The following is a 27,834-nucleotide window of genomic DNA, read 5'->3' as shown; positions in this document are numbered from 1 at the left end:
AGAGAGCTTTCACCCTTCACAGGTGGCACCTCCACAGGGGCACAACCCACTTCTCTGCCTTTGAGGAAACCCGCAACCCACAGGCGGCCCTTTCTCGCTGAGATACAAGGTGGCCCCCAAAACATTCCCCTCAGCCCCTTCAAATGACCACCTGCAGAGCTCCCAGTTCACCTGGGAGACACCTCTCTGCTCCTCTGGTCACTCTCACCTCACCCCTCGCTGTTCACCTGCTACCCAAGCAGCACAAAGTCCACGTCTGTGGCAATGCAGAAGGCTCAGCCGAGCTCCCCAGGCTGAAGCTAGAAGACACGCAGACAGCAGAGCCTCCGCGGATGGACAAAAGGGTTTGGAGTATGTCCCTGCTTTCCATCTATAGCTTGACTAGAACTTGACAGTATGTTACCTGCCTCCACTCAGAAGAGTCTGGCTGAGGGTTTTGCATCTGTGAACGGGGCATAAACAAGACAGGATGTGTTTTACACGGAAACAAATGAGCCTCACCTTGCTTAGCTGAAGCTTGCTTCATTTCGTTTACATTGTCTGTACATTGCATATATTCTACATAGGGAACAAGTCCTGCATTGCCCAAGCGAGGCAACTTCTGCCTGCATGTAAAATACACACAGCTAGGACACCATCTAGGTACCTTCATACGCATAGAATATACACAGAACACATGCAGCAAGTATAAACAGAATATATACGGAGAGACACAGAGAGATACGTCCAAATACATGTCTTTCGTCAACATAGATACCCCCTCCCCCCCACCCACCCCACCCCCACGGTCTATACAGAACATCCACAGACATGATACAGTATCTGCAGGAAGAGAAGCCTCAGCTGACCTCATCTCACTGAGGCTTTTTTCCTCTCTCTATTCAGAAGACAGAGTATCTACACATAAAAAAAGTATACAGACACAGGAAGCACAACCATGTTTTTCTCTCCGTAGATGCACTCTCTGCACAGAACACACACATAGAACGTGCGGAATAGACGTACAGTGTGTCAGTTGCATACGGACTGCACAAAGCAGACAGACAGGTGAGGGGAAGCTACGCTTTATGTCCAGTATGAATGTTGATATCTTTATGTGGAGCCAATACTGTCTCTACATGGAACACAGCCATTTTCAAGGCCAACGGAGGAAGGGCATTTCTCTCTGTGTGTGGAGCGTATGCTGTCCTGACTTGGAACACATGCACATGGATACACATACTTTACGCATACATGGAATATACGCACACAAGGTGATGAGAGGCTTTTCTGTCCGCACAGAGAGTATATGGGCTAAATGTAATACACGTACATAGAAAAGCAGTGCCTCACCTACCTCGACGTCGAATACCAACCATCTGCGTACACGCAACATACCTGCAACAAGGGGAAGCTTTTCTGTTGCTATACAGACTACATACTGTCTTCCTCACCACTACGCATGGACAGGCAAAGCCAGGCTTGCTTGCTCAGTATGCAGTGTCTATCAGGCTATACTCTGCCTATCAGAAAAGAAACAGGGAGGCTTTTCTCTCCACATACAGACTGCATTTTGTCTGTAGATAGACTGTATGCAGGCAAAGCATGTCTAGTCATAGACTAGATACTGCCAAGGCAGGGCTTTTTGGTCTGCTTATACAGTGTGCGCTGGCTGTATAGAGGACAGAAACCAACAGAAGGGTGAGGTGGGGCAATAGCTTTCTCTCACCAGACAGACTGTAAAAATGGCTGTACGGAGAATACACATGGAGAGCACCGCATTCCACTGCCCTGTCAGGACACAGACCGTTATGCCGGTTACGGAGCAGAGACGGGCCAGGTGAGGCAGGGCTTGCCCACCCACCCGCACAGGAAATCTGGGGAGGCTGGGGGGTGGAGGGGGAGCGTCTCTGTACATCAGGCACGCTCTGCCTACAGAAGCACACAAACAGGGGAGGTGAGGCTTTTCTCTTTGCAGAGCAAACACTTGGTGCACACCGGTAGTAAGTACGGGGCGCTCTGCCTGTATGGGGAATAGAGGCTGTTTATGGAGTAGAGACATCTCTGTACTTAGAACATGCACTGCTCATCTGCACAACAGACCCAGAGAGGCAGGGGAAGGGGGGGGGGCTCCTGCCCCTACACAGGTGATGCCCTCTTTGTAGAGCACAGGCAGAAGGGTGAGGCAAGGCAAGGCTGCAAGGGGGCTGTCAGTTATCAGAGCCCTCCTCCTGCAGCTAGGGAGAGGCATCCTTCTGCCACCCTGACCTGAAGTCTCAAGTGGCTGCAGCTCACTGGGTGCTCAGGGCCATGCTGCTCCAGGGAGGCTGATGAAGCTCATCAGGCCCTCATCCCCACAACATCCAGGGGGGAAGAGCCCGTCACCCTGGCAGGGCTGTCCTCAGGAAGGCTCAAGTACGAGCAAACACATCCTGCTGCTTAGTACCATGGGGCTGGTGGCACAGTCAGGACTTTGGCTCCTATGACCACAGGACCCTTCTTTGAGGAGCACAAGGAATAAGGACTGCTGGCCCAGGGACAGGGCTTCCTTGACTGAGCAGGCAAGAGAGTCTCTGCTAGCATATGCTTTGCCCAGCAATACCTCAGCACAAAAGGCAGAGCTGATAGCCTTGACGAAGGCGTTAGAACTGAGTGAAGGAAAGAGAGTAAATATTTGGACTGACTCAAAGGATGCTTTTCGTGTAGTACGTGTCCATGGGATATTATGGAAAGAAAGAGGACTATTATCCTCTCAAAGGGGCAAACATCAAATACAAAGAGGAAATACTGGAATTGTTACAAGCAGTCCAGAGACCGATCAAAGTGGCAATCATGCACTGTAAAGCACATCAATCAGGAAATATGAAAGAAGCTATAGGGAACAATTAGCTGATAGAACAGCTAAAGGAATAGCAAAAAGGAATGCCTTACAAATGGCATTAATTCCTGCAAAGAACATTACATTACCAAAAGAGAAACCTCAATATTCGGAAGATGAGAAACTAGGGAAGTTATTAGATGCAAAAAGGAATTTCACAGGATGGTGGGTCACAGTTCAGGGACAGCTAGTAATTCCCCCACTTCCGATGCGAGGAATATTACAAAGAAAACGTAAAGAGTGCCATTGGGGTCCAGAAGCATTAGTCACCTTTTTAAAGAGATATGTGGCGTCTACAAGAATGTTAGAAATGGCTAAAATGATTTCTGCCAAGTGTGAGATTTGTTTGCCAAACAATCCGGTGGTAAAGACAAGAGTTCCAATGGGAACCTTGAAATCGGGAGTACAACCTGGAGACTATTGGCAAATTGATTTTTCAGAATTACCCAGACAAAAAGGGTATCGATACATTCTGGTGGGGATTGATACTTTTACAGGATGGCCTAAAACTTTTCCTTGTCAGACCAATCAAGCAAAGAAAATCACTAAATGGTTGTTACAGAAAATAATTCCAAGATTTGGAGCACCTATTGGGATATCTTCTGATAGAGGCCCACATTTTATTACAGAAATAATACAAAATATTAGTAAAATTCTGGGAATTACCTGAAATTTACATACCCTCTGGAGGCCTCAATCAAGTGGAAAAACAAAAGAAATGAATCAGACATTAAAAAGGCAAATTAGCAAAATACATCGGGAGACAAATCGGCTACTACAACTAGTGAACTGGCTAAATTGCAACAGCCTTTGCAATCTTCCCTATTGGCTTTAGAAACTAATCAGCGGCTGTTGTCAAACATATTACCAAAATGGGAAAAGGTGAATGTAGACGACCAGGAAATGATTGTAGATGGACTCGGTGTGGTCCAAGATAACCTATCTTTGGCTCCCAGTTCTATCCAGGCTCAACTGTGGGCGCAATCAGTAGCTGCTTCAATCATAAGAGAGGGTGAAGAAGGCACTCTCCCCACCAAGGTTCGAAAAATAATTTGGGATAGTGCCATGGATTTAGAGAAAAAACTCCAGTCCTGGTGGAATTTGGTAAACTTTACCTACGATCCCGTCACAAGTACAGCCACAACTTTTGTATGAACTATACACAATGCTTCAATATATTCGACTTACCCTGTTATGGCATTAGGATTGAATCACAATGGAACCATACTCTATCCATTTGAGCATCAAGTATGGGCCCAGAAAATAGGACAGAAATGACAAACTGTAGATTTTGAACAACAAGGGTTGTTGTACGAGAACAACAAGGCTTCATCTGTGAAGGTAATGCAATCAGAGGTCAGGATATCTGTTTAGATACTGAACAAAATGTTTGTCATTTTGAGACTCGCCCTGATGAAAACCCTGAAACAGTGCTTTTATATATATATAGGTAAGGGCTGTGTATGTTTGAGAACAGCTTGTGATTTTATACCCATAGATGATGTAGTTATAGATCCTAGGAATCACTCAGATTTTTGTGTTTGTAATTTCACTGAAATCATGGGACGTGATTTTTTTTCTTATTTGACTCCAGTCACACCTCACCAGCTCTTGCAATCTAATTATACATTAATTCAGGAACTGTTGCCTACACCCATTGGATTGAATCTCACTTTAGTGAAACAATTGCTACAACACCAGGATTTAATCAAAATTTTGAAAAAGGTCAAGGAAAACGGACAAAGAACTTTAATAACTGTTCATCACAGTGTAGAAGCAATACACCGTGTTTTAGGGAGGGTGGAAAAGGATGCGGAACATAAATGGTGGGACACTCTTTTCGGGTGGTCACCTACTGCTACAGGCATCCTAAATAAGTTATGCCACCCTATCGTTGTTCTCCTGATACTGATTTTTAATAAGTCTTGTTTTATCAAGAATATATTATAAACTGGAGGATGATGAATCGATTAACTCGTTTGGCATCTATACTTGATGCACATAATCTACTTAACCGATTAAAATGAAAGTGTTGAAATAATTTTCAAAACTTTCCAAGGGGGGAATTGTTGTAAATACTCTGATTTTTTAAAAAATAATCACAATATGATCATATAGAAAGGCTACATTTGATTAATAAATAAAATAATAAAATACAAATGCATAAGTTAGGATTGTTAAGTTAGAAACAAGATACCACAGGAACCTCACCAGGGAGTTGCTGTGCCATACTAAGGAACCAACAGTAACGAGATGGAACGATGAAGAATCGAATAGAAAAGTCTTCTTTGAGTCCTGTGACAATGTGACCTGATATGCACCAGTGATGCTGCTTGGAAAATTCCTTAGCTTTCCCATCTTGATTCAAATATCAAGAATGCCAATCAATAGATATTAATAGAAATAACCATGGATTAATTTAAGTATGGATATTGATAGAATAGTATAATCCAGAGAGCGATTACTAAAAAATTAAGTTACATATTCTGTATGAAGGTAACCAGGTATGATTTATCTGTGATTTGATCATAAACTAACCGTTGAACAATGTAGCATTGTGAATAGGTAGAATTTGCCTGTCAAGAGAATGATAAGTTGTAGGCTTGGTCAGTAAACCAGGGAAAACTTAAGAAGATTCCAAGAATGGAATTTTGCAACTAAGCTGAGCATGCGCAAAGATGGGGTTCAACTAGAGGACACCATGAGGAAGAATATGGACGACCACCAGAGGACCTTAGATGACCACCTGTGTACCTGAAGGCGCATGCGTCACAAGCATTTGCATATACTAATGAGTTCTCGGAAACTGTATGAATATGTTAACTGTTTCTTGGAAATATGATGACTATGTATACTTTGATTGTATACAACTTTTGTAGCAGAGAAATAAGCATGCACACTAGGTGGAGTGATCCCCTGTGCATCCAGTGCTGCAATAAAGAAGTGCCTGCTCACCTACATACATTGTGTAGATGAGTTTTTATATTACAGATTTGTAACAGGCTGGCTAACCCAGGGAGGAACTGCAACCACATACACCAGCATAGGCTTCTCAGACTCTGCAGGCAGGGTGCCGGGGGCAGTGAGGAGGTGTCCAGGGGACAGCACCATGGAGCAACATCATCTCACACCCCATGTGTGAAAGCAGAACGACGGGGCACCCGTCTCCACCCTCCACAGACATGGAAAAAACTCATCAAGGATGCAAAGTTCAAGGGCACGCTGGGCTGCAGCCACCATTCGGTTGTAGAATTTAAAAACCAGAGAGAAGCGAGCAAACCAGCAGAATCACAATGCTGGACTTCAGCAGAGCAGACTGCTGCTTCCTGAAGAGCTTCTAGGCAGGAGCCAACAGGAGACTGGCCTGGAGGGCAAAGGGGAGCAGGGCAACGGGTTGAACTTCAAGGACAACAGCCCCCACCTCCCCAGACACCAGAAGGGTCCATGCCAAGACACAGAGTTGGTCACAAGTAGCAGAAGGCCAGCACTGACAGACAGGAAACTCCTGACCCAGCTCAAACACCAAAAAGGAAGAACACCCAAGGCGCAGGCAGAGATGGGATACCCAGGACGAACAGAGAGACACTGCGCAAGCATGCAGGGATGGACTGTGGAAAGCCACAGCTTAGCTGGAGACAAACCAGGAAGAGAGGAAGGACAACAGGAAGGGCTTCTGGAAGCAGAAGGAAGCCTAAGGGAAACGCAAGCCACTGCTCAACAGGAAGACAACTTAACTGGCAAAGGACAGGGGAAAAGCTAGAAAAGATGCTACCCGGGGCAGGGATGTGTGGGCAGGGGGGGTGTGGGGGTGTTTCTGGGTGGGATTCTGACTCAAGACAAGGAAAGGTGCTCACCACGAGGGTGCCCAAGCACTGGAACAAGTTGCCAGAGACGATGCTCAATCTCCCTCCTTGGAGATACCCCAAACAGGACTGCACGCAGCACGGAGCAACATGATCCGACTGGACCTGCTCTGAGCAGGAAATCAGACCACATGGCAGCGGGAGGACCCCCCTGACCTACCCCAGTCTATGAATCCCCAGCCATCTCTCATGTCACTCCAGTATTCCCCAAATTCATCACCAGCAACTGCTCATGTTAAGAGCTCTACAAAAGCGTTTGCAGAGCACTATACTTGCTCCTAGGACACCCGGGGAGCTGCTGAAGACAGCAACCCTTGCCTTCCATCGCTTCTAGAGAACCAAAGCACAGCAAGCCTAGGGCACACTAAAGCCATTGCAGCCAGGCAACAGAAACGAAGGCAGAGTTTAAAGGCTAGGTCTTCCCATCTGAAGCCATCTGAGGCCACACAGGGGCAAGTAAAACAGTTCTAGAAAGCACAGGGCTGGCAGGCACATGAGAAGACACAGCAGAGTTCCTCCTGGGGAAAGCTGGCCATGTTCAGCTCAAGTTCCTCCCCCCACCTTTCTCTCCCTGGGGAAGAAGAAGAAACCACATTCAGCTAAACTTGAGTTCACCCTGTTGCGGAGGGCACCCAGTAACTCAATGAACTGGTCAGACTCTTGGGCGGTATCTGATACAGAGACATCCCCCTTCAGGCTCAATAGAAAAGTCTTTATAGCTAGACAATAGAAATCTACATACAGGTATCAGTATTTACAGACTTATAAACTATCAGGACTTTTACAGAAATAGCATCCATAAAAACATTCCCATTTAAATATAACTGCGGGCAGGACTACGCTTCAAGCACAGAGAACCACATAGAGCAAAGGGAAAGCATGTTGACCCACGACAGCTATCTCAGGATGGCTCAGGAGCGATATTACTCTGCAAGGGTCCACAACAACTAGAAACCTTGCTACTGGCCTCCCCACAGGTAACAAGTGTTCCTCGCTTGCTCTTCCCAAATGCAAGATGCTACCACAAGTGCCAGCTATGACACCGTCTCTACCAAGCAGAAACGGGAATCCCTCCACCCTACTAAGTGAATTCCCCTTGGGAAGGCAGAGAGGAAGGAACCAAGGAGATTGCCCTTCAGGAATGCAATAAGCCTTGGACAGAACAGGCTGATCTAAGAACAGAGATGAATTTTTATGAAATACGTCAAGTGGAAGGTGGTTTGGCTTTGGTCTTTTCCCACTTTCTAGCAAGAAGTAATGCATTTCAAAGCAAAGGCTATTCTAGAATAATCTGAGGTGCTGCTGCTAAACGTCCCCATTTCGTGTGGCTGGGTGCAAGCGGACCTGTCAGACACACCGAGAGGAGCTGTCAGGTACCGGTACTTGGAGGATACGCATACAGGAAAAGCTAGGAGAAGGCAGAACAGGCTACACGTGGCTTTCAGTCGGGTCAAAGCATCCCGCACCATCACTAAGCACGAGTGGGAACACAAGCTACCGCTACACTAGCTTGTGAAATCTGGACTAGGTGTCAGCTAAACAAGGCATTCCTTTCTACCAGGTTTTGCTTCCATTCAACTTCTCACCTCCAGAATACTCTTTCTTTGCAACTTGTGTTTCTTACCATCAAGCTTCAAAGACATCTAAGAGCGCATCCCTGCCATGTATCGCAGAGAAGACGACTTGGTGACCAGTCTGCTCTAGTCGCCTCACCTTAGTTTCAAGCTTGTCAGAAGATCCTGCAAGAGACGAGCGGCATTACTACACTGTGATACAGAAGAACAGTAACACAGAGTGACTCACTTCTGGGTTGCCAAACACCAGAACGCAGCAAATTCTGCACTTAGCAGGGAAAACAATGTGCAAGCCAGCGCACTTGAAACTAGACCCTACAAGACTTTCTCAAGCGTGAGGGCAGCGGGGCCTCTCTGAAAGCGAGTCCCCTCCTCCCCCTGTTGTGAGCAGCAGGGATGGAAGGGCAACTGGCACCCACACCACCAGCAAAGACACGCTCATGACACTGCTCTGAAGAGATGACTCCACACCACCTTTTCAGTCAAGCTTCACAAAGCTGGGCACTGCTAGAATTAAGCCTGCTCCGGCAGCTCCTGCTTGGCTTGGCGGTGATGTACATGGCCATGGGTATTTCTCAAGCCAGACCCCTCCTCCCTATGTCCAGCACAGGATGATGGGAGCTCCCTGAGCACAATGCCCTTGGCTGGTTTCTGCCCCCCCAACCCCCCAGCTGTAGCTCAGCGCAATGGGCCAAGGCTTCATTTATTCCACACAAATAATTCTGGGTGAAGGAAAGGTTCTGAAGGTGCTTGCGTCTTAACCTGCCCCTTGGGTCAGTACTAAAGCCATAACCAACTCGGTTCGTTTCCAAATACCAAGGGGGGACGGGGCTCTGGAATCATCTCTGGTGAGGTGGAAACAGGCAGCACCCGCTCCCTCCCCAGCCTCCGACTCCAGCACTCAGCCTCTGAACTGCTGGGACCTCAGGCTGCCCACACCCATGTTCCAGAGCCTGGAGCACACTTGGTGCCTGTTGGAGCGCCGGCCCTCACGGCAGGACCGGGCACAGGCTCCGCCCCTCTCGGCGGGCTGCCCACCGCCTGCTCCCTGGAGGAAAGCGCCTTTCTCCCCTCGCCAACACCCCGGGACAAGGTCTCCGCTCCCCAGGCCGTCCTCCCCGAAAACGCCTCCTTCCTCCTCCTCAGGGCAGTGCCGCTCCCGCCGCCCCGGCCCACCGGCAGCTCCACACAAGCGCCCCGCGGCGGCGGCCATTGCCTTTAACGCCCCCCCTCGCCTGCGCCGGCCCTGACGGCCCGAAGCTGCCCGAAGCCGCGCGTGCTCCCGCTGCTGGGGAGAGGAGAGGGGAGGGGAGGGGAGGGGAGGGGAGGGGAGGGGAGGGAGCTCCGCGGGAAGAAGGGGGGCGCCGACAGCCCCGGCCACAGGAGAGAGCAGCCCGCCAGCGCCCTCAGCCAGGCAGCGCCCGCCGGCAGCAATGGCGGCAGCAGGGAGAGGGGGCAGAAAGCGGCACCCAAGGCAGAGCCTGCCCCAGGGACTGGCCCCGGGGGCAAAGCCTGACAGGGTAGGGCAGGCAAGCCCTGCCCAGCCCTAACGGCCCCTCGCCTCAGCCCCAGCCCCAGCCCCGGCCCTGGCCAAACCCCACGTGAAGCCAAGCCTGGGGCAAGCCCCAGCCCCGTGCTACAGACCTGCTCCGGCCCCTCCTGCGGAGAGCTCGCTGAGGCACCTCCGCCCTAAAGCAGCCCGGCTCCAGCCAGGCCCTGCGCACAGCCGCCAGGCTGCTCCCCTGCGCCGGGCCGGGCCCTGCCTCGCTGCTGCAAGGGCAGCTCCTGCCGAGGGCGCTCAGCGACAGCAACACAAGCAGCTGCCCGCAGGAAGGCCCTGGCCTCCACCCTCAGGCGGGGCAGGCAGAGGCTGCACCCCTACTGGCCACCCAGCCTCTCTCTCCTACAGCACAGCGCCACCCCATTGGCCAGCAGCCTCAACACCTCTGGGCGTGGCCAATGGCACCCACCCTGGCCCCCGTTGCTAGGCAACAGGGCCGGCAGCCCCAGCTGGGCCCGGGGCCTCCTGCCAGTCCCTGCCCGGCCTGGCCCTTCGGCAGCCCTGGGCCAGGCCCGGCCAGGCCAGGCCGAGCCACCCAGTGCTGCCCACCCTGACACAGCCCCGACGCGGGGGTAGCCAGAGGGCTCAGGGGGCTCAGGGCCACAGGGAGGGCTGAGGCTGCGCGCAGCTCGGTGCAGGAGTGGCAAGGCCCAGCCGACACTGGCTTTGGTTCCCCCTCAGCTTTTCCCCCCCAGAGAGGAGCCTCTTCCCAACAACAAGACGGGCACACAGCCAGTCAAAGCACAGGGCCTGGGCCTTGCAGAGGGCACCACAGCCACAAAGTCCTCCTCGCCGCTGACCGGGGATTTCGCCAAGCCCCCTAACGCTCTTCCACCTCAGTATCAACAACCTGCATCTTGGAACAAAACATCAAGGAATAAACTGGGAATACACTTGGTAAAACTCCGTAGTTGAGTGTGCGGAAAGCTCTTCTTTCCTTCTTGTCCAGACACAACTTTTGTTCAGCACAGGCAAAATATGTGTCGTGGCATCCACAACGACAGTGTCTCGTGGAGGCCTTCTTTAAGAGACATATTACTAACCAGTTACAGTGTGAGAGGAAACACTACATCTCCAGAAGCCATCTGCTCATCTCTAAAACACCCCACGGATATAAATGATGGTCTTTGTCGAGCACTTTGAGGTCCGCCCATTACAAGCACAACAGCAAAGTTCAGCATTTCACTGTTTCAGCAACTACTCTGAGTCCTTGAGCACTGACACAGGGAAAATACTCCTCGAAATTCCCACTGATGGGTTTGCTTCAGCTTCGTGCATAACGCGCATAATTCAGTTCTTCCAGAAACAGCTCTGGAAAGCTCTCACATTCTGGTATTTCCCAGGTTTTGATCTTTCCCAGTGCAGACGTGCCCTTTGGCAGTGCCGAGCATAGAGCAGCCCTGAGGAAAACCCGGGAGCAAACCCCGGCTGTCCGAGGGGTTGCCGCAAAGAGCAAGGCCTTTCCTCAGGGCCCAATTTAACAGGGTGACTTCATGGCAGTTTGTCCAGTAGTTACTCCAGGCACGGGTTGGCAGGGAAGGGTGACCAGAAGGGCTTCTGCCAAACTGGGAAAGCCTGAACAACAAAGTGGAAATCATGGGTATTCTCTTCTTTTGAGGGCGCAACCATAACTTGGGCTGCATCTTGCTAAAATGGAACCTATTGGACCTGGAAGAGCTGGGTGGGGCTGGTTCAAACTTGCAGCCTCCTGAGAGAGAGAGACGCACGTCTGGCTCCGTGGCGGAGGGGTTTAGGGCATCAGCATCGCAGCAGGAAGACACGAACTGCACCACCCGCCTCTCTCCCCTCCTCCTGACTGCTGGAGGTGCCTTATGAAGACAGCAGGGAGGCTGGGCACTCAACTCTGAGCTCATCTGACGTATGACTGACTGTCTCTGACGTCAGGCATTTGTTTCTTGCCTGACCACCACAAAGGGAGAGGGACCCCACTTTGATAACTGGCCCTCACTAAACACAGACGAGAACAGGCACAAGAAAAGCTGCAGGAATCATGAAAACAAATGCTCGTGCTGAATGCACTCAGGCCGGTTTCTGAAAAGGAAAGTGCGTCTATGGTCCAAGAATGCACCAGCCCCACTGGCCCCGCGGGGTTCAACCGTGTCCCCAGAGCAACACAGTTTGTCACGGCAGGATGGTGAAGAATTGATAAGAAGCGGGAGGAGGAGCAAAGAAAAATGAAAACAAATTGAAAAGTCATTAATTTCATTGGAAAATGAAATCATGTTATTTCAACTCGTGAGTGAAATTTCCATTCCCACCCAAAAAAATACTTGAAAAAAGAAATGATCCAATAGTTTGGGTGTATTCAGGCAACCACAACAAAAAATGACAACAAAGAGGGGGCTGTGCAAAAAGAGCAACAAATCAGTTTCCTTCTCTGACAGCGGATCAGCTTGTCAAGGGCAGGTACCTGGATGTGGACTCCAGAAAGCCTCCACACCCTCGCACCTGGTCTTCCCATAAGCAGGCTAACGGAGGTTAGTCTCGATCAAATCACTGAGGGCTGATGGAATACTGCTCCCAGAGTCATGCCTGGGCTGGGGTCTCTGCTGACACAGTGTCCGTTTCTGAGGATCACCGTTCCAAAGAGATACATGCCTATCAGAGGCACCTGGAGAATACGACTAAGAAGGATGAGGCTTTTGGAAAACATGGTCTCTGAAGAAGGATTAATCACAGGGTGAATGGACTTGTTGTTTAAGGTCAGGAAGAGAAGGCAGAAGAGAGCTGTGTAAGGGCCTCTAAATGTCTCAAAGGATGCTGCAAAGAAACAAAGAATTGACTTCTCCCCATGCACCGTGTTGAGGACAAGGAGGAATGGGCTTAAAATGAAGCAAAGGAAATGCAGTTGAGGTGTTATGGAAGGACAATTCAGAGGCAGGTGGAAAAAGATCTATGGTCTCATGAGGGAAGAGAAGGAGAGAAGAAGGAATTACGGTTTGCGCCTCATCATGCAAGAAACAGAGAACTTGAAATGAAATTCACACTTGGCAGATTGAAAGGAAACAAAGGGATGTGGTTCTTCACACCTCAGGCAGTGGAGCTGTAGAACGGACTGCAGATGTTGTAGGTGCCAAGAGTAGGTAAATTTGCTTTTGCGATTACATATCTGACTGGGAGCCCGCAGTGATAAAAAGGTCTTGCTACTTTCAAAGAAAAGGCTAGTAGCTCCTGAGACCTGCTTCAAGAGCCATTCACAGGATACCCCCACAGCATACCGAGTGTTTGTGCTTGGGGAAGGTTACGGTCACAGAAATCATCAGACCCTGTAAAAAACACCAACTGGATTCTTTCTGTATGAAACAGCTTTGGCAAACAGTAAGCCACCGGCCAGCAGAAGCTGATATTCTCTGAATGCAGAACAGCTGCCCATCGTGAAGGTTTCGATTTTCAGTATGTACAATTTTTGAGAGAAACTTCTGACACACAATTGGCAAAAGATTATCCTGCAGCCAAAAGCAGCCCAATGCCAGCTTGCAGCAATGTCCACTTTATTTGAAGCGGAGAACATTTGGCACCCAACTGAAAAGCTTGACTGCCCAAAGAAGTGCCAAATTCACATGGCTCCAGTCATCTGCCCATCTTATACTAAAACGTTCTAACTCAACACAGGCCAGATTTCTTTCTAGAAAGCTCAGGAAAGTGGTGAACACGCTGAAGCCAAGATCTTCCAACAAAGTCTTTAGAAACCACAGAGCCACAGTTACAGGTTTTTCCCACAGTCTGTTTGTTACACGTGTGCAAAAATACAGTCATCAGCTGTATTTGAGCTCTTTTTCAGCTTTGTGGTGAACTGAACACATTTCCAGGGATGTACATGCATGGAAAGAGGTACTACTGCAATTACAGGCAATATACCGTAACTGTTGTTGCAACGTTACCAGTGGTTCGCTACGGTGAGACTGTTCTCAAGTGATTGAGACAACCTGTATTTAACTACTGTACATCAAGAGAATCAAAGAAATGACACCTAAAAGGAAAGCTGGTAGCAGACTAATGAAGTCTGAGACTGCTCTAACTCAGAAGGACATTCAAAAATTTTTAACATTATTACACCCGTCTACAGTTAACTGTCTAATGTTACTCTGCCCACAGAGAGAATAAGAACAGCTGTTCAGAAAAGTAAGCAGGAAAAATATACTGGAGTGAGGCACTCAGTGCTTAACAACTTTGTGGAACTTCATGATGGCGGAACCATTTCCAGATGCTGAAAGAGTTCTCTTTCCAAGCACGGGAAGGGGTAACGCGCTAGCATGACCATAGGGACACCAACGCAGGGATACCGTTCTACTAAACTTTTGAAGATACGAAAGAAACGGCTCTTCACTGATCAGAGCTTTTCAGAGATTGAGGCAACCCATAATAGGCTCACGCAGGTCAGCCAGGCTCCAGTTTTCTAGGAAATGGACACCTTTAAGGAAGAGTGAAACAAATATCCCTTCTGTGGTTTTAAACAACTCCTCTGCTGATTGTGCACATTTGAGGTAGCAAGAGTTTCCCGATGGAAACGAGACACAGCTCACAGCAACTGTTCACAGGTTCCCTGAGGGTAGTTCCTTGCCAGGGCCAAATAATACAAGTCTATGTCAGTAACGTGGCTGGGGGAGGAAGAAAGAGCTGCCACCTCCGAATTCAGTCCAAGAGCAGAGCACCCGAGGCAGGCTTCCATAGCATCCAACTGTATGCGACTTCAGGCAGACACCTAGGGCTCTGGGTATCCAGTGCAATGACGCAGATTCCTTTAGAGTAGAAGTCTACTTCAGATGTTCTGCATTGCTCTCTGAAGACATTCATCTCTACACACAGCCTGCAGAGACTAACCCCTTAACTTAGACACTGAATACCAAGAATTGAGTATCCCCAAAAGGGCTCAATTTACAGCATTCCTACTGCGGGAGCAGGATACGACTACCCGGTGATGTAGATTAAAGGAAACCACTAGCAAAGTTGCCTTGTGGGAATTCATCACTTTGAGTGATGGGGACAGGGCAAGGCATGAGTCAGGGGAAGAAACACGTCTCTCCTCAAACCATTCAATTTAAAATATCTTTAGGATGTCAAACTCTGGCATGTGAAGACTGCAAAATAAATACAGTTGAACACAGAAGTAAGACGAGTACAGTATCTAATACACTATGACACATAATGGTTCTTTGAATTAGAGGTGGATTTTTCTGTTTTAAAAGTACAGATACTCCTGCGACAGCTCTTTAGAATACAATAAATCATCAACTAGCTGTCCCTACCTGTATTTCCTTGTTGTTAGTTTAGACAAGATCTTTCAAAACTCAGAGAAAAAAAGGAAGATGAAAAAAACCAAACCCCAAACCCTAAAAAACTCTCAAAATCCCAAACTACAAGGCAAAAGAATCTGTTTCTTCAAGTCATAATAAAGTATTGAAACAAAATGTTATCTTACCTCCCAAAGTCCTACGACGAGTCCTGGATTCAGACTGAAGAGCTGGCCAAGCTCATCAGCACCAACGGCTACACTACTTTCAGTCAGGTTAGCAAGATGGTATTCACCAATTAAGGAACGTCGACGAGGTCTTTGAAAAGAAGAGACAGAATGTAGCAACAAGACTATGTCTCCTTATTTATGTAAAAGTTCAGCCCAATTTCATTTTTCACTCTGAAGTCTGACCAACAGCACATGATGGAAACAGTTTGGAAAGCATTCAGCATGCACAGCCATAAAATCACTTTTAAACAACTACAGCATACGAGCAGGATCTCAACACCTAACAACTGAAATTCACAAAGGTGAACAACATTTCACAAAGGTGAACAACATTTCACAAAGGTGAACAACAATTCTCTCTTTTCAGAGCTCTACTGCTAGGGGGTTTGTGTAAGCAGCATGTAGCCGATACTGTATATATTAAAATGACACGTAAGACAGAGACATGTGGAAAACTCCTTGACAGCAACCAAATACGTACATACCTCAAATACACACTTTTAATTTAAACATCTTTGCTCAGAATATAATGCCAGAAGAATATAGTACACACTTAAGTTACAAAACAGCAGCTATCCCACATTGTGCTGTGGGCTATTTTTTTTATATGCATATACTTACATTGTACACGCAGCCAAACACCAAGTTCCCTCCATTCACATACACACCTATCCAACAGAAAAAAATAAACCTTAGTAACAGAGATCACCCCATTGTAGCCATCAACAGTTCCACTCTCAATGTCTCACATTAAATTCTCCTAGATTTACATGTTTGTTTCATGCTCATTTCGAGCTATGCCTTAGATTCAGCTTGCCAAGGCAGGACCTATCAGTCTGTATCTTGCATGCCAGTAGCTACATTAACCTATAAATTCATGTCAGAGCTTGCTGGATTATACCTATCTCTTGCTAAAAAGCCCGAGCAATGAAGAGAAGGACACAGGCTTTGGAAGAAATATTACAGAGAGGCTTTCTAAGAAAGAGTTAACTTGTTAAGTCAAACCAAGGCCAGATAGCTCCTACAGACACATTATCACCCAGTTACACCAAAACCCCCTCAAAAATCCTCTATTAACACTCACCCATTCTTGCTGGGAGCTCTGCTTTGCTCAGGAAGCAATGGCATAACTCCAAACAGTTTCAGGCTTGACAGGATGTCTAAGCATGGCCAATTTGTACTATACCAAAGTATAGTAACAGATGTGTCCTTAATCGACAGGTTTGCCTTCTCCATTACGTGTTCCTTTCCATTTTTGTCCTTTAGAACAATTCTCCACCTCAAGCCAGAGGCTCTGTTATTTAGGAATCGAGAAGGGAGAGGGGTGTTTAAAAAAAAGATTCTCAAAGTGACAAAACTTAAACTATGCTTCCAACAGAAATTTAAAATTTCTACTAACTGCTACTTGTGTTTCTCAGGCTAGGTCATTTATAGGCTATCATTGTATCTTCCCATTATGATACATAGTTTATAGCTCTACTTCCCTATCCCCCCAGCATTTTCCAAGTCATTAATAGTCTGTACATTGTTCTCAAGTCAACATCTTCTGTGACAAGGCATTGCTTACTTCATAGCTTCTTTGTTTTTACATGGAAGACCTGTAGAAGGATCTACAGGTTTAACAAGTCGCCTTACTCTCATTTTGACAGCAGCTATTTGTTTGAAGAGGTATTCTTTCTTCCAGTACCCAGGCTTTCTATCACGTAGAGCAGCGCAGCCCAAGGAAACAGTTTCTGTTGGTTCAGACTTCATTTTCCAAATTGTCCTTTTTGGCTGAAAACAACCGGAATAGATTTTCAGCCAGATTCCACTGAAAAGAAAAAGAGAATGAAGAGGAAAACCACATTCATGTCAAGAAGAGTTACTTAATTATTCTTACATGCATGTCTCAGCTACCACTGAGCATAATGTTAGCAGAAAAATAATTTAAAAAAAAGTTATTCAGTTAATTCTTACAATATGCCAGGAAGGCACATACACAGAAAATGTTTGATTAGTGCTCTAGAAAGTAGGATCATCGGATATTGGGAACTTCCCGCTCTTTTATGCCTCTCAATAGCACACTACAGTACGTGGTTTTTAAAAAGCCTTCCTTCCCCTTGTACTGCTACTCCCTTCATGGACATTCACTGAAGCAGATTTAAAAAAAACAACAACAACAACAACAACAACAAACCCCAACAAAACAAACCAGGACATAGCCGAGAGAAAGCTCTCACGAGGAAACAAAGAAGAGGTAAGTCTTGGCTGTCTTCCTGAAAATACAGCATCCAGGATGAAGCTCTGAGACAGCATAGCCATAAGAGAACATGAAGAACGGTCCCACGAGTAAAACAAAGATTGAAGATACTTCAATTTTGAGACCAGAAAAGACAAGACAACCCACTTATCAGATAGTATAAAACATTTCTGATGGAGGAAGGAAATTCTTATTTAACTCCAAAACAGCTAAGAATTGCGGAATGATGACAATGGATGAGAGATGTCCTTGACACACCATCATCAGCGGAAATTGAGCTGCGTATCATCCAACCGGTCTTATTCAGCCTAAAAAGTCCCCTACGATGTCCTCCTATAACCCTCCCCAGACAGACATCCTTTCTTACATGGAAAGAGATACTCAGCATCTGGCTGCAGGATGCTGAAAGGACAGGGATTAGTAGTAGGCATTTCCCACATTTTGAAAGTACAGTCTCAGGCAACGTAAGCTGAAAGCAGACAGACTTGCCACCAATACCTACCACCCTTCTCCTCACTCTCAGTTACACATTGCTTCTTCCTTCCCCAAAACAGCGTTGTGCAAGCAGGTGAGAAATCAGTTCAAGAAGCTCAACAATTCAGTCAGGGTAGGGAGGCAGAGGAGAAAAAAGGGGGACTTGGAATCACAAGTGTTTAGGGAGCTATCACTGCCCCTTTGTCCTCAGCTGCTGAAGAATTCAGGGCAGACAAATCCAAAAGGCATCCAACAGGGAAGCACCAATTTGCCTCTTTCACAGCAGAACACGTGCCACTTTTGCCTCAAAGAGGTAAGTATAATATTCATCTCAAGGTCTCTTATTGGACGTTGTTACAATAAGCCAACCCAACCTCTTACTGCTAACTCAAATGCCGGAAGCAGACAGGCACCATTGTCAGTCATCGCTTGACCACAAGGGCAAAAACATCTGGGCAAGGCAAAACAATCTTCCCCTGTGCTCCGGCTTCTCACTTCATCTTATACAAGCACTTTCTGCTGGTCATCAAAAGCCTCGGGCTTTCAGAAAGACCATCTATGTGAACTTCCCACACTGCATGACAGGAAGGCTGGAAGAATCATAGAATCCCAGAATGGTTTGGGTTGGACAGGACCTTAAAGATCTTCTAGTTCCAATCCCCCTGCTATGAGCAGGGACACCTTCCACTAGACCAAGTTGCTCAAAGGCCCATCCAAGCCGGCCTTGAACACTTCCAGGGATGAGGCATCCACAACTTCTCTGGGCAACCCGTTCCAGTGCCTCACCACCCTCATGGTGAAGAATTTCTTCCTTAGATCTAATCTAAATCTACCCTCTTTCGCTTAAAGCCATTACCCCTTGTCCTAGCACTACAGGCCCTCACCAGCTTTCTTGTAGGCCCCCTTCAGGTACTGGAAGGCTGCTAGAAGGTCTCCCCAGAGCCTTCTCTTCTCCAGGCTGAACAACCCCAACTCTCGCAGCCTGTCCTTAGAGGACAGCTGCTCCAGCCCTACGATCATCTTCGTGGCCCTCCTCCGAATCCGCCTCAACGGGTCCATGTCCTTCTCATGTCACGGGCCCCAGAGCTGAACACAGTACTCCAGGTGGGGTCTCACGAGAGTGGAGTAGAGGGGGAGAATCACCTCCCCTGACCTGCTGGTCACGCTTCTTTTCATGCAGCCCAGGATACCGTTGGCCTTCTGGGCTGCAAGCGCGCACTGCCGGCTCACGTTGAGCTTCCGGTCAACCAACACCCCCAAGTCCTTCTCCTCAGGGCTGCTCTCAATCCATTCTCCTCCCAGCCTCTATTTGTGCTTGGGATTGCCACGACCCATGGGCAGGACCTTGCACTTGGCCTTGCTGAACTTCATGAGGTTCGCATGGGCCCACCTCTCAAGCCTGTCAAGATCCCTCTGGATGGCATCCCTTCCCTCCAGCGTGTCAACCGCACCACACGGCTTGGTGTTGTCGGCAAACTCGCTGAGGGTTCACTCAATCCCACTGTCCATGTCACCGACAAAGATGTTAAACAGGGCCAATCCCAAGACCACATGCTGGGGCAAGGGGGATGCAGAAAGGGCTGTCAGAAACATTTCCTTGCCTTCAGCAGTTACATTGAAGACACCAGTGCCAAGGAACTGTTAAAGCACAGTCATTATTGGAAGAGCCCAAAGACAAAGCACTGCATTAGGTAACACAGGTATGTCACAATGAAAGGCTGATGGTCCTGTTGCATCAAGGACAGCATCCTGTACCTCCAGGACAGCAGAAATACCCTCAAAAAGATACTCTGCCTAAAAATGAGGTCAGATTTGCCACAGTGATATGCAGGGACTTCAATTAAAACTTCTCTTCATTCACCACAACATTCAGGGACACAAGAAGGTCCATGGAAATCCAGCAGGAAGAAGTGACCTGGTCCCACTGAACCAGTCAGTCTCCTAGAGAAGGGAAAGTATCTCTTCCTTGAATCCGATTTGTGCACATACACTAATCTCTGTCAAGAGCAGAAGATGGAAACAGACATTGTTGAGATGGAGACAGATGAATCGGCTTCCCTTCAACAGCCACAATGACTTTATCCTACCTCACTATCCTGAAGTGGGAAACGCATATTAAGATACATCACTTGTCTCAACTACGCAATTTTTATCTACGTGCACCTGCTGACAGCCTCAAAAAATACAGCTGGATTATGGTCTTCCCTTTAAATTCGTCAGTTCTAAAGGTGTCAATGCCATTGTTAACCCATTCACTGGACAAGTTTTGGCAAGTAAGTGACAAGTGGATGACTACCACTGTCGTGGTTTAGTCCCAGCCGGACTAATCACCACACAGCCGCTCACTCACTCCCCTTCCTCAGCTGGACAGGAGAGAGAAAATATAACGAAAGGCTCGTAGGACGAGACAAGGACATAGGGAGATCACTCACCAATTATCATCATGGGCAAAATAGACTTGACTTGGGGAAATTCGTTTAATTTATTACCAATCAAAATCAGAGTAGGAGAATGAGAAATAAAACCAAGTCTTAAAAAAAAAAACACCTTCCCCCCACCCCTCCCTTCTTCCCGGGCTCAACTTCACTCCCGATTTTCTCTACCTCTTCCCCCCGAGCGGCACAGGGGGACGGGGAATGGGGGTTGCGGTCAGTTCATCACATGTTGTTTCTGCCACTCCTTCCTCCTCACACTCTTCCCCTGCTCCAGCGTGGGGTCCCTCCCACGGGAGACAGTTCTCCACGAACTTCTCCAATGTGGGTCCTTCCCACGGGCTGCAGTTCTTCACGAACTGCTCCAGCATGGGTCCTTTCCACGGGGTGCAGTTCTTCAGGAACAGACTGCTCCAGCGTGGGTCCCCCGTGGGGTCACAAGTCCTGCCGGCAAACCTGCTCCAGCATGGGCTCCTCTCTCCACGGCTCCACAGGTCCTGCCAGAAGCCTGCTCCAGCATGGGCTTCCCACAGGATCACAGCCTCCTTCAGGCATCCACCTGCTCCACCGTGGACCTCCATGGGCTGCAGATGGATATCTGCTCCACCGTGGACCTCCATGGGCTGCAGGGGGACAGCCTGCTTCACCATGGTCTTCACCATGGGCTGCAGGGGAATCTCTGCTCCGGCGCCTGGAGCCTCTCCTCCCCCTCCTTCTTCACTGACCTTGGTGTCTGCAGAGTTGTCTCTCTCACATACTCTCACTCCTCTCTTCCCCGGCTGCCATTTCCCAGTTTTGCCCCCTCTTCTTCAATAGGTTATCACAGAGGCGCTACCACTGTTGCTGATTAGTTTGGCCTTAGCCAGTGGCAGGTCCGTCTTGGAGCCGGCTGGCATTGGCTCTGTCAGACATAGGGGAAGTTTCTAGCAGCTTCTCACAGAAGCCACCCCTGTAGCCCCCCCTCCCACTACCAAAACGCTGCCATGCAAACCCAATACAGAGGGCTAAGGAGACTCTTCATCCTTTACTGGATGCAGTGGGAAACATAGTGACAAAGGACGAGGAAAAGGCTGAGGTACTTCATGCCTTCCTTGCCTCAGTCTTTAACAGTAAGACCAGTTGTTCTCTGAGGACCCAACTCCCTGAGCTGGAAGACAGGGATGGGGAACAGCATAAAGCCCCCACAATCCAAGGGGAAATGGTTAGCAACCTGCTACACCGCTTAGACACACACAAGTCTATGGGGCCGGACGGGATGCACCCAAGGGCACTGAGGGAGCTGGCAGAAGTGCTCACCAAGCCCCTTTCCATCATCTACCAGCAGTCCTGGCTAAGCTGGGAGGTCCCAGCAGACCGGACATTAGCAAATGTGACACCCATCTTCAAGAAGGGCCGGAAGGAGGATCTGGGGAACTACAGGCCTGTCAGGCTGACCTTGGTGCCAGGGAAGGTTACGGAGCAGATAGTCTCGAGTGCCATCACGCGGTATGTACAGAACAACCAGACGATCAGGCCCAGTCAGCGTGGGCTTAGGAAAGGCAGGTCCTGCCTGACTAACCTGACCTTCTTCTACAACAAGGTGACCCGCTTAGTGGATGAGGGAAAGGCTGTGGATATAGTCTACCTAGACTTTAGTAAAGCCTTTGACACTGTTTCCCACAGCATTCTCCTGGAGAAACTGGCTGCTCAGGGCTTGAACAGGAATACGCTTTGCTGGGTAAAAAACTGGCTGGATGGCCGGGCCCAAAGGGTTGTGGTGAATGGAGTTAAACCCAGTTGGCAGCCAGTCACAAGCGGTATTCCTCAGGGCTCAGTATTGGGGCCAGCTCTGTTTAATATCTTTATTGATGATCTGGATGAAGGGATCGAGCGCGCCCTCAGTAAGATCCACTTGGATCACAACAACCCCATGCAACGCTACAGGCTTGGAGAAGAGTGTTGATCTGCTTGAGTGGCCGGAAAGCTGCCCAGTAGAAAAGGACCTGGGGGTGCTGGTCAACTGCCGGCTGAAGATGAGCCAGCAGCGTGCCCAGGTGGCCAAGAAGGCCAACAGCATCCTGGCCTGTATCAGAAACAGGGGGGCCAGCAGGAGTAGGGCAGTGATTGTGCCCCTGGACTCGGCACTGGTGAGGCCGCACCTCGAATACTGTGTGCAGTTTTGGGCCCCTCACTACAAGAAGGACATTGAGGTGCTGGAGCGTGTCCAAAAAAAGCAACAAAGCTGGTGAGGGGTCTGGAGCACAAGTCTTATGAGGAGCAGCTGAGAGAACTGGGGTTGTTTAGTCTGGAGGAGGCTGAGGGGAGACCTTATCACTCTCTACAACTACCTGAAAGGAGGCTGTAGAGAGGTGGGTGTCAGCCTCTTTTCCCAGGTGACAAGCGATAGGACAAGAGGAAATGGCCTCAAGTTGCACCAGGGGAGGTTTAGACTCCGTATTAGGAAAAATTTCTTCACCAAAAGGGTTTTCAGACACTGGAACAGGCTGTCCAGGGAGGTGGTTGAGTCACCATCCCTGGAGGTATTTAAAAGATGTGTGGATGAGGCGCTTAGGGACATGGCTTAGTGGTGGACTTGGCAGTGTTAGATTCACAGTTGGATTTGATGATCTTAAAGGTCTTTTCCAACCTAAATGATTCTCTGAGTCTAAATCTTGATCATCTACCTTCATGCAATACCATCTGTTCCATCCCATGAATACCACCTCTCATTTTTCTTTTATGTACCATTTCACCCCCTCTCCTCATCCTCTTAACCATCTCACCACAAAAGTTTCAGATTCTAAACAAATGACAAGAGCTCTTAGAGCTCCTTGGAAGATGGGTCTTGATATGTCCAACTGTAACAATGATTTCAGCAGCAGTGAAAGAACGACACTAAACATAACAAAACCCACCACACCCACATCCCAAGCTTTCACATACTCACTGCACATGACAGAGCAGGGTTTTCAGGGCAGAGCACCAAGAACCAAAACACAAAGCAAACTTGTGACAAGCAGCAACTGAGACCTTCTGAAAGCAAGAGACCATATCACTGGAACTGTTAAGACAATTACCTCACTTTAACAACAGGTACAAAAATAAGTTACTTTACTGCCTCTCTCAGTATAAACAACCAAAAGCTTTATGTCCACATTATCAATCAGTTTGAATTTGAAAATTAAATCTGTTGCAGTAGTAGTTAGGCAGGTGTATAAGGTTATCAAGCAATGCAAAAATCAGACAGGACTGTGATTCTACAAGTGACAGGCAATGGGGGAATTCTTCAGCAATGGTACAAAACAGCACAGCATTTACACCTCAGTTCACTTCTCTTCATTGCTCAGCTGGTTCACAGAGAACGCCAGTTTCATGACTGCAGTGTTGTCAGAGAAAACAAACACCTCTCATCACCAGAAAAGCAGTTTGGGTTATTTTGTGTATTTAAACCTCCCCACCCTCCCCCCCCAAAAAAAAGGTTGTAAAGTATCTTTTTTTCTAAATTGGCACTGCAATCACAACCAAAAGCAAAGACTAAACTTGAACTCTCTGATTGAGAAGGCTAGAGATTTATCTTTTAGCTTAAAAAAGAATACTACAAATACCTCACTGCGGATGGGTAATAGCACCCCAAAATTACACGGTAATCACTACCGTTTGTTTTGCATGATACTTAGGAAGCAGCAGAGAAGCATTATCAGCAGGGTGGAAAGAGGAAAAAAATGGAAAGATCAACTACTGATTCTGGGCAACTAAAAGCATACACCAGAAACCAGCAGAAACCTTAGTCAAAACACTTCATCAACCACTACACAGGCTGCAGAGAGCTTATTTAAGTTAACAAATGTAGAGAATACAGTAAGCTGTTTAAGAGACCTCTACTTTAGGACAACACAATAAATAGAAGTCTAGAATCATTGAAATTTTATTGTGCATTAGAAAAGTTCTTTTAAACAACACTTAAAGCACCAGATTCTGAATTGTGATTCACAAACCATGAGTTGGTGATCATCTTCTCTGTTTTCCACTTGGATGAATAAAATGGATGCTGCAGCATGCTTTGCTGTATGTGTATGGGGATGGCCAAAGTCTAAGAAAGCACGGTTTATGCACCAATGAACACTAGGCAATGCCTTTGAACATCAAAGTCTACATTAGTTTATAGCACCTCACCAGCTTTTTCAACAGCAGACTAAGTATGTTTCCTTTTACATCGTCTTCCTTTCAACATGAGGTCTTAAGCAGATCAGAGCATTTGCTCTTCCTTGTCTTTTTCCTCCTTTCTTCTACTCAAATTTGCTGTTTGAGCAGATGGAAAGTCTTAAGGATATCTCAGCTATATCCACCGGTATACAAAACTGATAAGTGTTTAGAAAATCAACAAGTAGAAGAGGCATTAAAGAACAGAGAACTTCTTTAACAGTATTTCAGAATATTATTTGAGGTTTGCTTTAGAGAAATACATAGATTCTCTGCACAGTGAATTTCAGAGTTGTAAGACATATAACATGGACTATAAACATTAAGCTTCAACAGGAATTGGCAAATCTCACAGATAGAAGTCCTGCCAACAAATACGATAATCACAGTAAAAGAGTGAGCTCTTTAAGAGGCGCAGGAAGGAACCCATGAAAAATACAGCATCTTTCCATCCAACAAACTTGCAGGAAAATTGCGCAAGACACTAAAAAGGATGCTTGAACAAAGACTAGTCTAAAATTGCACAAGTAAAGCTAAGGGTCTATAATAGAACCTAGTTTCTGTGTGCTAAATCAAAGCTAAGCCCACTGAATTAGCAACAAAACAACTCCACCCCTTTTTGCTTCTGGAATCTCATGCTACAGGAAGAGAAAGTTCCATGCTAACATTTATTTCTAAAGAAAAAAAAAGCATAGTGCAGATAAGCTGCTGCTGGTTTAGCTTTGCTGAATGTTTAATAACAGGTTTTGCTTCCTCTTCTTAAAAGGAAAAGTTAGAAATGCCACAAGAACGAACAGTCATTAGTCATGTCTTCACCTCCCCAGCATGTTTTACAATGACTGAGGAAGGAATGACCTGAACAGCCTCAAGCCAAATTAGCAGTTATGTTGTAAATACTCCAATTTTTCTAAAATAATCAAAATATGATCATATAGAAAGGCTACATTTGATTAATAAATAAAATAATAAAATACAAATGCATAAGTTAGGATTGTTAAGTTAGAAACAATAACCATAGGAACCTCACCAGGGAGTCACTGTTCCATACTAAGGAACCAACAGTAACGAGATGGAACGATGAAGGACTGACTAGAAAAGTCTTGTCTGAGTCCTGTGACAATGTGACCTGATATGCAGCAGTGATGCTGCTTGGAAAATTCCTTAGCTTTCCCATCTTGATTCGAATATCAAGAATGCCTATCAATAAATATTAATAGAAATAACCATGGATTAATTTAAGTATGGATATTGCTAAAATAGTGTAATCCAGAGGGCGATTACTAAAAATTAAATTCTATATATTCTGTATGAAGGTAACCAGGTATGATTTATCTGTGATTCAATCATAAACTAACTGTTGAACAATGTAGCATTGCGAATAGGTAGAATTTGCCTGTCAAGAGAATGGTAAGTTACAGGCCTGGTCACTAAACCGGGGAAAACTTAAGAAGATTCCAAGAACGGAATTTTGCAACCAACCTGAGCATGCGCAAAGATGGGGTTCAACTAGAGGACACCATGAGGAAGGCTACGGACGACCACCAGAGGACCTTAGACAACCACCGGTGTACCTGAAGGCGCATGCGTCACGAGCATTTACACATACTAATGAGTTCTCGGAAATTGTATGAATATGTTAATTGTTTCTTGGAAATATGATGACTATGTATACTTTGATTCTATACAACTTCTGTAGCAGAGAAACTAAACACGCACACTAGGTGGAGTGATCCCCTGTGCGTCCAGTGCTGCAATGAAGAAGTGCCTGCTCACCTACATACATTGTGTAGATGAGTTTTTATATGACAGATTTGTATCAGTTATCACAAAAAACCAAGCATACTTAACTGCTTCATCCATCAAAATACATTCAAGAAGCTTGGGCCATAACCCATCCACTCCACAGAACCAGAAACCTATAGATGCCAACAAATGCTGATATGACTACCCGCTTCACAAGTCAATGCCTTCTATGTCTGACTATACACGTTCGGTTCCATTTTTTGGAGAGAAAGCACTGTTAAGTGGCACACATACTGAATTCCCTTCCCAAACAAACATCTGTATATTGCAGATTCACGCTGCGCTCTCCCCCCAGACAGAGGTAGGCTTTGCTGTGAAAAACTGTAGCACAGCCCTCAGTTTTCACCTTTGGATAGAGCCACTCTTGAAAGCAACAAAGGGTTCTTGTACAGAAAGAACATTTCTGAAACAGGTGAAAGAAAGGCAAGGAAAAAAAGAAAAAAGACTTCCGCATCTCTTGAACAGAGTTCAAATCAAGAACAGGGTAGAAAATCCGCCCAATAAACAGGGATAAGGAATAATATTAGAATAAGATTTTTGCAACAAGTCATAAAAACTTATTTCTATCATTAGAAGACATCATTATACCTATGCCCAGTTTCAGCTAAGCCAACTTACAAGGCAGGTTGCATTGTTACAACTCCTAGTTAGCAATAAAAGTCTATCCGATGCGTCTTTTCTACCCTCTTTTTTTCTTCAATCTTGCAATTAGATAGAAGACACTAGAAACAGTGCTTCACCATTTCCCTTATAATGAAGCAGTAACTGCAAGTAAAGGTCACATTTAATTTACTAGACCCAGAACTTCATTCCAGCATCTCTTCAATAAGTGTTGTTGACTCTAAAGCTTAGGAACGTACAGGAAACAGGCTAATCAAAACACTTATTTAGGTAATAGCTGTCCAAGATGCTGTGACAACAGACCATCTTTCACCTTAGTGAATATTTCTATCTTTTCCTCAAGTTTAGAACAGTTTGACATTAAACTAACGAATTCTAGCAACAGACAGAGGCATCGATTTAGAAAATAGCTCTTGCAAAACTTTTTTTTTTGTTATTTTTTGCATAGTGCAAACAATGTTAATTTCAAGAAATGTTTGAAATTTGGATTATGTAAGCAATACTTACTATTACTGAGTAACTACTTCACTGTAGAGTACAAAAAAGATTAAATCCCTTCTTGACATTCTAGCTGAACTTCCCAGATGACTCACTGTAAAAAAAATAACATGCTTTCTTAAAAAGGGACTGACGAGAGATACTCGAGAAATGTTGGAAAACTTTCTATATTGGCATTTCCTCTATAGAAAGGTGGACAGCATGAGCAATAAGTTACGCACTGGATGCGAAAAATCTTAACTGCCACTTTG

At 46.6% G+C, this 27,834-nt stretch overlaps 1 protein-coding gene across 4 annotated transcripts in view; it reads right to left on the bottom strand.

The window, feature by feature from the left end:
* LOC132321721 (F-box only protein 15-like) overlaps positions 1-27,834 on the bottom strand; it is a 43,183-nt gene that overhangs the window by 7,312 nt on the left and 8,037 nt on the right. Inside the window, exons 3-8 of one of the 4 annotated variants that reach the window (XR_009484856.1) lie at positions 27,593-27,677; positions 16,973-17,147; positions 16,422-16,631; positions 15,959-16,005; positions 15,296-15,425; positions 8,345-8,459 (exon numbers count right to left, since the gene is read on the bottom strand). Coding sequence is in view for 2 of the 4 variants with exons in the window: in XM_059835166.1 (XP_059691149.1) it covers positions 8,434-8,459; positions 15,296-15,425; positions 16,422-16,631; positions 16,905-17,147 (609 nt within the window). In the remaining 2 variants the exon portion in view is untranslated. Of the gene's footprint in view, positions 1-8,344; positions 8,460-15,295; positions 15,426-15,958; positions 16,006-16,421; positions 16,632-16,904; positions 17,148-27,592; positions 27,678-27,834 lie in introns of all 4 variants that reach the window. The other 3 variants (XR_009484855.1, XM_059835166.1, XM_059835167.1) reach the window with 3 other exon arrangements.

This window comes from Gavia stellata, unplaced genomic scaffold (genome assembly GCF_030936135.1).
Source record: "Gavia stellata isolate bGavSte3 unplaced genomic scaffold, bGavSte3.hap2 HAP2_SCAFFOLD_44, whole genome shotgun sequence".
Taxonomy (NCBI): Eukaryota; Metazoa; Chordata; class Aves; order Gaviiformes; family Gaviidae; genus Gavia; species Gavia stellata.
Note: the sequence above shows the minus strand (reverse complement) of the source record. Positions and strands in the feature narration are given on the sequence as shown.